This window comes from Chiloscyllium punctatum, chromosome 11 (genome assembly GCF_047496795.1).
Source record: "Chiloscyllium punctatum isolate Juve2018m chromosome 11, sChiPun1.3, whole genome shotgun sequence".
NCBI lineage: Eukaryota > Metazoa > Chordata > Chondrichthyes > Orectolobiformes > Hemiscylliidae > Chiloscyllium > Chiloscyllium punctatum.
In genome coordinates this window covers 85,800,876-85,813,136 of record NC_092749.1, presented here as the reverse complement: position 1 = coordinate 85,813,136, position 12,261 = coordinate 85,800,876, and the positions used below count along the sequence as shown (strand labels likewise).

Here is a 12,261-nt window from a genome sequence, read left to right as displayed (position 1 = left end):
TGGTTCTAGGGAAGCACAAAGTAGTTTGTGATAAGACAAGATCAGTAAAGATGATCTCAGGATGGTGAAGGAGGAAATATTATCAGTCAGTAGAGTATTCTAATACATGAGCCCTTATTAAGAAGATGACTTAAGGAAGATCGAATGTAAATCAAGAGGACAAATAAGACTGGGGAGTTAGACAACATGAAATTGAAAAGGCACCTGCAAGCAACCAAGAAGCATAAAACCATGAGGGCATAGAAAATGAGCAGAGGATCTACCCCTAGACAAGTCATTAATGCATTAGACATCTTATGTCACCTTGCTATTTGGCATTCTTGAATAAGCATGTGAATTCATTGATAAATTGATCTGATGAATGAACCGCTTTGCATGTGGATTTGCACTCAAAGAGAAGCCAGCCTTATTTCATGTGGCAGATTTGTCCTTTACTACAGAAATTAGAAATTCATCACATTTACCTTGCTGGAATTCAAAATAGAAATACAATTACAAGAGCATGTAGGTGATTTTTAAAGCATTTATACACCTAACTTTATTCATTAAATCAACTATCATATATTGGTGATAGAAGACAACATTTTTAAATACAAAATGACTAGAAACCCAGAACCAGATTGGTAACCAGAACTCTGAGTGAATGCTCCGGAGACATAAATTTCAATCTCAACATGGTAGATTTGGATGGAAAATCAAATTCAATAAATATCTGTAATAAAAATCTAAAATAATAGGTAGCTTGTAACCACTTGGCATTAATTGATATTCAACCTTTTTGGTTTACTAATTCCCTTTGGGAAGGAAATCTTTGCTGTGTGTCTGCAATCACATGTAGGTCAGACCAAGAAACGCGGGTGATTCTCAACTGCCCTCTAGACAATTAGGGATGGAAATAAATGGTGGCCTAGCCAGCGATGCTCGCATTCCATGATTGTTTTTGTTTAGAAAAGCACAAACTGGCCATCTTCCAGCAGAACATGGAGAATACCATGCAACTAACTTTTTTCAAAACACTTTGGGGTGTTTGGAAATGTTGAAAAATCTATTGGGCAGATCAGAAATGATGGAGATTCAGTTTCTAAATGAAGAACAGCATAAACTTGGATTTTCAATAGACGGGCAATGGACAGTTAACCAAAAGATGTATATTTACAATTGCACACATCCACACACAGACACATAATTGCCCAAGAGACCATGTAGTCAGTAAATGAGTCACATCAGGACTTCTTTAGTTTTTACACCTACTGAGCTCAACATTAAATTATCTCAGTCAGAGAAATGGCAGGTATACCACAAATAGCATAGTTTTTTTCAGAAAAGTAAAAAGCCAAGCTAATGGATTGTGAACCTTATTTTGATCCAGCAACCCTACTGGCAAGAGTTGGCTCTAAGGAAGCTGAATATTTTGTGAGAACAGAACTGAAATTAGTCTCTGTAAATCACTGTTGAGGTTCACACATGAATAATTGTTAGTTCTGTGATATATCAGAAGAACCCGAACAACAGAGGAACTATACAACATTTTCAGAAAGAGAGCAGAAACAAATAATTATGACAGCAAAGAAAAGGTATTTGGAATAGGGCAAATAACCCCATGCAACATATCTTGGATTATAAAAGAACGAGGCAAAGCTGGTCAAGCAATACAAGACAGAAATATTCCAAGGATGGGGCAGGTCTTTGAGCTAATAAAGTCTCTGTTGATGTTTTTCTGCATATATTCTGAATCCACTACATTGTTCCCTGCCAATAGCCTTTATTATTTATCCTTTTCAATAAACCACTTAATTACATTTTTGTTACAAGTATTTATGGTCTCACCTCCAGGTTTCTGGGAGACAATTACATGTTCTAACCATTCTCTGCATTTTTTGTCCCTTTGCTTTTTCTGTGATTACGCTTAATTTGTCAATCTTCATTTCTGTCTTTTCAACCGAACAAAGTTAAAATGTTATTTTAGCATATGGCAACTTTTACAATCTTCAAGATAAGATGTCTTCTCAGTTCCAACTAAAAAGTTCAAACTTTTCGTGTCTCCTTGAATGGCATGTTGGCACTATGGTTAGCACTGTTGCTTCACAATGCTAAGCACCTGAGTTTGATTTCAGTCTTGGTTGACAGCCTGTGTGGAGTTTGCACATTCTCCCTGTATCTGTGTGTATTTCTGCCAGCTGCTCCTAAAGTCTAAAAAATGTGCAGATTAGTTAGATAAATTGCCCGATAATATCCAAGGATGATTAGCCATGGTTATACAGAGTGTCAGGGATAGGGTATATAGTGCTTGTAACAAGGTCAGCAAGGTTGACCTCACAGAATATCAGTGTCCTGATTGGGGCTGTTAATCTGGTCCAATCAGAGAGTCCTGGCTGACAGATACATAAAGGATTGTAAAAAGATCTATTCACTCTGAGAGCTGGCTCTAAGAAAGCCAAATCAGTGTCAAGGAAAGTTAGGAGGAAAATTAGTGCATTCCAGCATGACAGAAGAAATTGATGCTAGGTATAGTATTTACTTCTACAAAGGGGAGAGTACCTCAAAGCAAACATTTAGGATTCCCTTTGTCTTTAAACAACTTGATTTTTAATATTACCTAGAGTTGTTTCTGCCTCCTCCATCTGCAATTGTAGTCTTGAAACATGTATCTCAGGTTTCTCATTAGACGAATGCTGCACCAAAATAGAATTTTCAGCCATCGAATCACCTATCACACAAAACCCAAAGAGTTTATAACAAGAATATTAAAGCATATCAATTATGATTTTTTCAATTAATGCTGCTATAAAATATGAAATTTCACAGATCATAAATATACAATGTTTATTGAAGTACTGTAATAGAAATGTTTAAAGATTTACATTCCAAACAGCTTAGCCAGGAGACTGGGGTTCAAGTCATACCTGTTCCAAAGGTGTGCAATAACATCTCTAAACATGCTGATTAGAAATACCTAATACATGTTACATTTGTCTATTTCATGGTAAGTGTCATGATATTTGTCCCAATTCTTATAACCTTACTCATTTTGGAAATTGGCAACCAAATCAGATATAGCATTAACAGGCAACTGTATCGGTACAATGTATTGCATTGCATTGCATTGTATCACTATAGTCTTACCAGACCATAGGGCACCTCTTTCATTAGAAAGATCAATTGGTGGTGATTTAACCTGAGGGCCATTAAATCTCAGATGAGAGGAGAGTTTGAGAAGGAAAGTCCTTCATGGTAACCTCAGCCAGTGTTAGGAATTTTGGCATCAGACTGAGCTAAACTTTCCCCCACAAAATATATTACCAACCCTTGCAGTTTTCTAAGCAAATAACTCATCTTCTCAGCCCCTTCTATTGAGGGGAGGAGAGAAATCTTTCCAACAAGTAGAGATAAAAGTAGGGGAAAGTCTAGATGTTAGTGATAATTATATTATGCCACAAGGTTTTAAAAAAGGAAGTCCACAAGTGTGACAGAAATCAGAATAATAGATGTTTTTTGAGGGGTCATGAATAGAACTTGGGAAAATAGAATGGACAACAGTATTAACATACAATTTTGCCAATACAACATGAACTGGAAACATAGGTTGACAGAGTCCAGGAAAATAAAACTTCTTTTAAAAAAACAAACAAGCTAGTCACTAATTATGTTTCATGGTGGGATATAACAGTAAAATTGATGGTAATGAAGATATACAAAGTAGATAAACATTAGGGAAGTGTGATATTTGGAGCATGCTAAGAAATTAGGAAGTAAAAACAACAATGAGGCAGGTCAAGAGGATCTATGAAATAAAATTTTAAAGACTGTTAATACATAACTTCTTTACATGGAAAGAATAAGGAAAGAACAAACTTGTCTCACAGCAAAAAATTAGCTAGCTCAGGGGAGGTCAACTGGTCAACAATGCAAAATTGAAATAGAGCAGATTGATCACTTGTTCTCATCTGATCTTCAGCCAAGGGTTCACTTGTGATTGTAAGCCTATAGGTAATATTTTTACAGTTTTTTTTGTAGTGTACTTTGTTTTAATAAAGGCATTGGTTATATTCTGTGGTTAGAACTGTCTTGGATTATTGATACCCAGAGTAAACCTGAAGAACTAGAGAAACTGGAAATAAAGACCTACACATTGAAGCTGTGAAAATACTTTACAATTACCTTTCAGAATATTCCATATTCCTCGGCTGGCTTCTATCTTTATCACATACTGTCAGTTCTGATATCCTTTTAATGGGTTCTAATAATCCTGCACCAGAGGAAACCAGAAATCTGATTTTCATCCCCATCCAAGACGGAGAATTGAAACTCACTGGGGGTAGGTATACACTTTGCACCGTGGTTAGACCTTTCCTGTTGAGGAAGGCAATTTGAGTAAGGAAATTTCCCTACATGAGAGAACTGCCTCAGTTTAAAATGATGTCTCACCACACGCAATTTTTGCCGTAAGGAATGGTTGCATGTAGGCATCAGAATCATACCCACCAACTCTGGAAGCAAGTCCTAGCATGCAGGTCCTAGGCAGGCATGAGAATGGAGTTGATAACTCCACTGACTGGAGTTATACCTGGTCCAAACGAAGCTGGTTGTGATTGTGAAAGATTAGTCATTTCAGTCACAGAAATCTTTGTTGGCCACCTTCCGGACAGAGTTCGAGGCTCAACCATCTTCAGCTGCTTCAACAATGATCTTCCTTCCATTGTAAGGTCAGAAATGAAAGATTCGCTGATGATCATACAGATTTCTCAGATACTGAAATAGTCCATGTCCAATTGGAGCAAGACCTAGACAATATCCAGGCTTTGGCTGACAGTGGCAAATAACATTGTGCAACACAAATACCAGGTAATGACCATATTATCCAGAGAGAAACTATTTAATGACATAATCATCGCTGAATACCACATTATCAACATCCTGTGGGTTAATGTTCTGCAGAAACTAAACTGGACTAGCCATATGAATACAGTAGATAAAAAAAGCAAAGCAGGCAAGATGGAAGTATCATTTCCCAATTGCCCCAAATCCTGTCCATGATCTACAAGGAACATGTCAGAAGTGTAATGGAATTCTGCTGAAAGATGTGCAGGTGAACAGCACACAAGAAGCTTGATGCCATAGAAGAAAAAGCTGCTTGCTTGATTGTCACCACATCAATAAACATCCATTCCCTCCACTACTGACGTTCAGTAGCAGCAGTGTATACCAGCTACAAGACGTACTGCAGAATTTCATCAATGCTCCTTATAGAGCACCTTCCAAACCCATGACCACTTTCATCTAGAAGGTCAAGGGCCTTAGACACATGGGAACAAAATGACCTTCAAATTCCTCCAAGCCTGTCACTATCCTGACTTGGTAATATATTGCTGCTTGTTCAGTGGTGCTGAAGTGTAATGGAATTCTGCTGAAAGATGTGCAGGTGAACAGCACACAAGAAGCTTGATGCCATAGAAGAAAAAGCTGCTTGCTTGATTGTCACCACATCAATAAACATCCATTCCCTCCACTACTGACGTTCAGTAGCAGCAGTGTATACCAGCTACAAGACGTACTGCAGAATTTCATCAATGCTCCTTATAGAGCACCTTCCAAACCCATGACCACTTTCATCTAGAAGGTCAAGGGCCTTAGACACATGGGAACAAAATGACCTTCAAATTCCTCCAAGCCTGTCACTATCCTGACTTGGTAATATATTGCTGCTTGTTCAGTGGTGCTGAGTAAAAATCCTGAAATCCCTCCCTCATGGCATTATGGATCCACCAAAACAAAATGGTTTGTAATGGTACAAAGCCTCAGCTCACCACCACCTTCTCAAGTGCAACCAGGAATGGCCAAAAAATGGCCCCATCAGGAACATCCACATTTTATCATTTTTTTAAAATCACCTCTACAGTACTTGTCTGCTCTAACCTCCTACTTCTATGTTCATTAGCACATGGCATTGAGAGTAATCTGGAGATCACTTCCTTTAAGTTCCTGCTTTTTAATGTTTTTCCCAATTCCTTAATCATTGCCTTCAGGACCCCATCCCTTTGTATACCTATGTCCTTGTTTCCAAAAATGGATCCTGACCTCTTTTTGTGCAACCACCCATTCCAGAATGATTCACAACTGCTCAGTGACATCCACAACCCTAGCACCAAGAAGGAAACATACTATCCTGAATTCATGACTGCAGCCACAAAAACACCTAACTATTCTCTTGCCTTGAGAAGCCCTTGTCACTATTCCTTCACCAATCTTCCTTGTACTACTCTGAACAATTGAACCGCTCATGGGTCCATCCATCTGGCTCCGGTTGCACAGCCACCAGATAAACCATCAGCTTCATCAGTATTGTCATGAAGTTGGTATGTAAAAATGGTAAAGTTGGAAAATGGGGGAAAGCATGGTGTCACCCCCTTTAAGATAAAGTGTTTGTTATGCTTAGATGTTTTAAAAATGAATGTCTGTGAGCAAGCAACTGCAAGTGCTCAAATTGACATATGGCTTTTGCCCGAAACGTCGATTTTACTGCTCCTCAGATGCTGCCTGAACTGCTGTGCTTTTCCAGCACCACTAATCCAGAATATTGTATCAAAGAGCCAGTCAGCAGGTCCAAGCAGCATTTTTACGCAGACAACAGTTTAAATTCAGCCAATTAATTTTAAAAGGCACTTGGAGACTAGGGACCAATTAAAATCAAATCGAATGGTGTTGACATCCTGAACCCAATCATATTTTAAGAATTTGATGTGTTATAGGGGTACATAACAGAGGGGCAATTGGACAGAGAGAGGGCACTAACTGTCATCTAAAGAGAGAGCAAACCCGCTATTTGAGAAAGAAATATCGGGCTGTTACAAGAAATCTCCACGCTCTCTAAAAAGCATTATCTATAAGGGTACACAGCACATTTAGCTAATATTCTTGAGACCAGAAAATAACTGAGAAGGTAATTTGGACAGAAGAATTTGACAGAGGTGTACAGAATGGAAGAATTACAGAGAAAATATTCCCAACAGCAAAATCAGCAAAGAGGATGAGGACTATTCTGGAGGACACATTCTGAGTGAACTAGTTTTAATTTATTGTTGTTATTACCTGGACTTATATAAGTGGGACCTGTGTTATTGAAACAGCATACCAATAGAATCTTGTTTTATTTGGTAATAGGTAGACGGAGAGGGATTGTTCAGTTTGTTAGTTGTTCTGTTAATTTTTTTCACTGTTGGAGTTAGATAAATAAATTGTTGCTTGTCAATTGTAGAGTGAGTGAAAGGATTTCATTTCACTTAATCACCCTCTATAACAGATTGTAGGGGTGAGAGGTAGATTATACGACTTGTCATACTTCTTTATCAGATTACGAGGCGAGGTTATCGTCTAGGGGTGTTTTGGTTTTAATTATCAGAGAGGTGTCTACATCCACTTTGTAACAGTATTCAGAACGAAGCACAGGCTAGTAAGTAAGATAAACTTAGAGGACTCCTGCACTCGATTTTCCTGTTCCTCGGATGCTGCTTGACCGTGTTTTTCCAGCACCACTCTAATCTAGACTTGTTTCTTTTTGACCCATTCACTGTCTCTCTGTGTATGCTTAAAATGTGGGGTAGCCACAGCTATAAACATGCTGCCAATGTACCTCTCAACCTCAAGGATACACAGTGAATAAATGCTGCTCAAGTTTCAACTGACAATACTTCCTGCACAAATCATTAAGCAAGATACAGGAAGAAATCTGCAGCTCCCACATTGCATGGAATGTGTACTCTTGAGCTGGGAGCCATCCTGCCTTTACCTTACTTCTTAATAACCTTGTTACTGCTAACTTTGCCTTGTTGTTTCTCAGCTAAGAATATTTACATTTACTTTAGATCAGAAGTAAAACCTTATTGACTAACCTGAGTCTTGAGGTGGGGGTGGATACATTGCTGTCTGAGTAGGATCACTGCTAATTAATGACGTAGATGCACTTTCTTGTGCTGGGGATTGGATTATTTGGACTAATGGAATGCAAAACGATCCTTTAGCATTTGAAGAATTTTCATGAGCAGAAGGGCCAGAGAATTGAAAAGCAGTTGTGTTGATCCCTGGAGACAAGGCTGCTGAAAGACCAGTCAATGGAGACGAGAACCCTATCGGCAAAGTAAAACCTGCAGTAAATACAAATTGACATGAGAGGAAGAAAACAAGTTTGTATTCATATAACATCATTCATGAGCTTAGGTCATCATAATGTACATCTGAGCAAGTAAAATATTTTTGACATATCAGAGGGTGCTGAAACAAACTAGCATTTTTTTCCACTGGCAAGTTGAAAGTTGGGAGCGGATTTGATAGATTTTTTTAAAGCATTCATGGACTTTATAAGTGGAAACTGGAAGACATTTTCATATAGGAGCCTATTAGGAAATGCTATACCACAAGTAACTAATAAAGTTGAAATACTAACATAATTTTATAAACAAAGAATATAAAAGGGAATCAGACCACAGAGCTCAAATTGAGGGTAAAATGGGCTGAGAGGATGAAAAGCTGCAATTCCTACAAATCTATATGCTTTAGTTTATTTGCTCTCTGCTAATTCTGAATGGCAATGAATGCAAATTATGAAATCTTCAGAGACTATGGCATTAAACACCCAAATTCCTCTAATGGTAATATTAGATAGGAGAGATCCCAGATTGAAACTTGGCTTGATAGGACATAAGGTTAAATTTTACAGTTGGTTACTGTGAAAATTAATCACTGGGGGCTGCTCTTGATCCTTAATAAAATACAATAATATGAGTTTATTATGCAAAAGAAAATAAAATAAAGCTATGTATATTATTTAGAGAGATGTTAACAAAGACAGCATCTATAAATACCATTCGCATTGTAACTATTTAATTTCTTAGTTAACTGACTCCAGTATTGATGGTCTAGAGTCATCTTTCCAGTTCTAATGATCCAAACTTCTTTTAATTTCTGACAGCTTGAAAATTTCTCCACAAACCCACACTGTTTGGGGTTTCACAAAATTAATTTGCTCTTCTGCTAGGGTGAAACTGTTTGTTCTGGACTGAATTTATACTACAAGTAGCCTGTGCTCTGTTTTCTCTATGTTATAAACAATGTTCCTTGTATTGTTTTCTTTTACACAGATCCCAGGGTTGGTACATCAATCACCATACATAGACCCTCGGAGCAGCTGTACACACAGCCATGTAGCTCAGGGAGAGATGGTAATTATAATTAATTAACATCACATGTTAGTATACTGCTATGCACTCAATGTAAGTCATATGATTTCTTGGAAATTATGTAGTGAGTTCACTGTTCCAAATTATTGTGTCTTCTTTAAAAAAAAGTTACCTTTACAGAAACGAAACTACAAATTGATTTTATCTCCAGTTTAAAATTTAAATTCCGGGGGATCCAAGATGGCTGCGCCCTGGTAAGATCATGTTTGCTGTGCTCTGCACTGCAAAACCAACCCGACAGAGCCAGAACCCATCCAAAATACTTTACTGTGTGTAAAAACACAGTAAAGGAGCTGGAAACCTGAAACATTTTACTTCCCTTTGTCCTTGCAGCTGGAGAATGCCGAAGAAAGGAGTAAGCTTGCCCGGGGCCAGGGCCATGGTCCAGCCCACTGAAGCAGCGGGCTTGCTGATTCACCAGACCCTGGTTGAGGAGCTGGCCAAATTTCAAGGTCCTGGGGAGGCAGATCCAGGAAAAAATTGAACAGAAGCTGGCTCCTGTCTCTGCTATGCTGCAAGACCTGGGAAAAAGGACTGATGAGCTCAAGCGCTGGGCTGCTGGGGTAGAGGCAGAGACTGACTCCTCCAAGAGCCAGATTGAAGCCCTGGAAATGCAGGTCCAGGTCTGTTGGATCTGGTAGACAATCTCAAAAACAGGAGTAGAAGAAAGAAGAACTTGCGTGTCATTGGCAATCTGAAGGGGACGGAAGTGAGCAACTGGTGAATTTCTTCGAGAAGTGGTTCCCAGAATTCCTTGGTTTGGAACCTCAGACGGGAAGGATAACAATTGAAATAGCCCAACGGATAGTGGCTCGAAAATAAGTTGCGGATTAGCGCCCATGCCCTGTCCTGATAAGATTCCATCATTATAAAAACAAGCACAGGGTCATGGAAGCCTCTAAATCCAGGGAGGGACATGAAGGCGTTGATATGTGGCAGCTCCAGGGTCATGTTTTTCAAGATTTCTGGGCAGCAGTGGTCCAGAAAAAGAAGCCCTACAATGTTGTGGTTCTGTTCGCTGAGCTGGGAATTTGTGTTGCAGACGTTTCGCCCCCTGTCTAGGTGACATCCTCAGTGCTTGGGAACCTCCTGTGAAGTGCTTCTGTGATCTTTCTTCCAGCATTTGTAGTGGTTTGAATCTGCCGCTTCCGGTTGTCAGTTCCAGCTGTCCGTTGCAGTGGTCGGTATATTGGGTCCAGGTCGATGTGCTTATTGATTGAATCTGTGGATGAGTGCCATGCCTCTGTGCCATGGTACAGAGAACACCTAATGGAGAATTCACCACAAAGGTATACAGGAAAGCCACACACACAGACCAAGTCCTGAACTACGAAAGCAACCACCCTAACACACACAAAAGAAGTTGCATCAAGACACTATTCAAAAGGGCCACAACAGACTGCAGTACACCAGAACTGCAAAAAGAGGAAGAAGAACACCTATACAATGTATTCGCCAAAAACGGATACCCGCGCAATTTCATCAACAGATGCCTAAGCGAAAGACAATGAAACGAGGACATGCCGCAACCCAAAGGACTAGCCACACTACCATACATCAAGAGCATTTCCGAACTGACAGCCAGACTACTGCGACCACTAGGACTCATAACAGCACACAAACCAACAGCCACTCTCAGACAACAACTCACCAGAACGAAGGACCCGATACCCAGCATGAGCAAAACCAATGTAGTGTACAAAATCCCATGCAAGGACTGCACAAAACACTACATAGGACAAACAGGAAGACAGCTAACGATCCGCATCCATGAACACCAACTAGCCATGAAACAACACAACCAGCTATCCTTAGTAACCACACACGCAGATGACAAGCAACATGAATTCGACTGGGACAAGACTACTATTATAGGACAAGCCAAACAGAGAACAGCCAGGGAATTCCTAGAGGTATGGCACTCATCCACAGATTCAATCAATAAGCACATCGACCTGGACCCAATATACCGACCACTGCAACGGACAGCTGGAACTGAAAACCGGAAGCGGCAGATTCAAACCACTATAAATGCCAGAGGAAACATCTCAGAAGCACTTCACAGGAGGCTCCCAAGCACTGAGGATGTCACCTAGACAGGGGACGAAACATCTGCAACACAAATTCCCAGCTCGGCGAACAGAACCACAACAACGAGCACCCGAGCTACAAATCTTCTCACAAACTTTGAAGCCCTACAATGGCGTCGAGGAGATTGAAGACAGCTTGGGATCCAGTATTCTTTAAGATATCCAACGGTGCTTAGGATCAATCATAACGGATTCATACATTTGTTCGACTTGTCAGGGAAAGCAAAGAACTTTGTGGACGTGCTGACTTAAGTCGAATATCTGAATAGGCATAGAGGACAGAGCTGTTCGAATTTGCTCTTCTTTGAAAGGACTTGGTAGAGTCTCCTTTCTGGTAATAAGTTGCGTGAAATGATGTCTGGGATGGATAGAGTATTTATTTCTATCTAAGTTATGTTAAGGGGTGGGTGACATATTTATTTTTAGTTTTCTTGACTATCGTACTAACCTTGCTTTTGGGTGTTTTTCTCCCTCTACCGAATGGTCAGTATATGTGGCGCGACCCTAGCTGGTAGGAGTTGAGAGGGTGGTTGGGATGGTTAGTAGGGTTATAGGATGTGTAGGTACCTCCATCGAATGGGGGGGGTAAATTCCTCCATCAGTGCCTTTGGCGATTTTTTGTTTTTCTCTTTTTGCCGTATATATTTTTTATATGTTTGTAGATTTGTTGGATGTAGTTATTTTAGTCTGTGTAATTGTAGGGTTCTGTGGATTCTTTTGCATTAAAGCTCGTCCTCTCTGGAGTCTGAATGGTGCTGCAGAGGTTTATGGCTAAGGATGTGTTTAAGTGGTGCATCTAGAATATTAAGGGAAGCCACTCAACTGTCAAGGTACTTTCCAGCCTTAAAAGGGAGAGGGTAGATGTTGCCTCATTACAAGAAACACACTTGGATGACGCAGACCATTTGAAGCTGCAACAGAATGGGTATGACCGGGTTTAT

General features: G+C 39.7%; 1 protein-coding gene across 1 annotated transcript in view; it reads right to left on the bottom strand.

Moving 5' to 3' along the window:
* LOC140483396 (centrosomal P4.1-associated protein-like) overlaps positions 1-12,261 on the bottom strand; it is a 184,722-nt gene that overhangs the window by 147,990 nt on the left and 24,471 nt on the right. Inside the window, exons 2-3 of the mRNA XM_072581646.1 lie at positions 7,887-8,138; positions 2,597-2,707 (exon numbers count right to left, since the gene is read on the bottom strand). Of these exons, the coding sequence (XP_072437747.1) occupies positions 2,597-2,707; positions 7,887-8,138 (363 nt within the window). The remainder of the gene's footprint in view (positions 1-2,596; positions 2,708-7,886; positions 8,139-12,261) is intronic.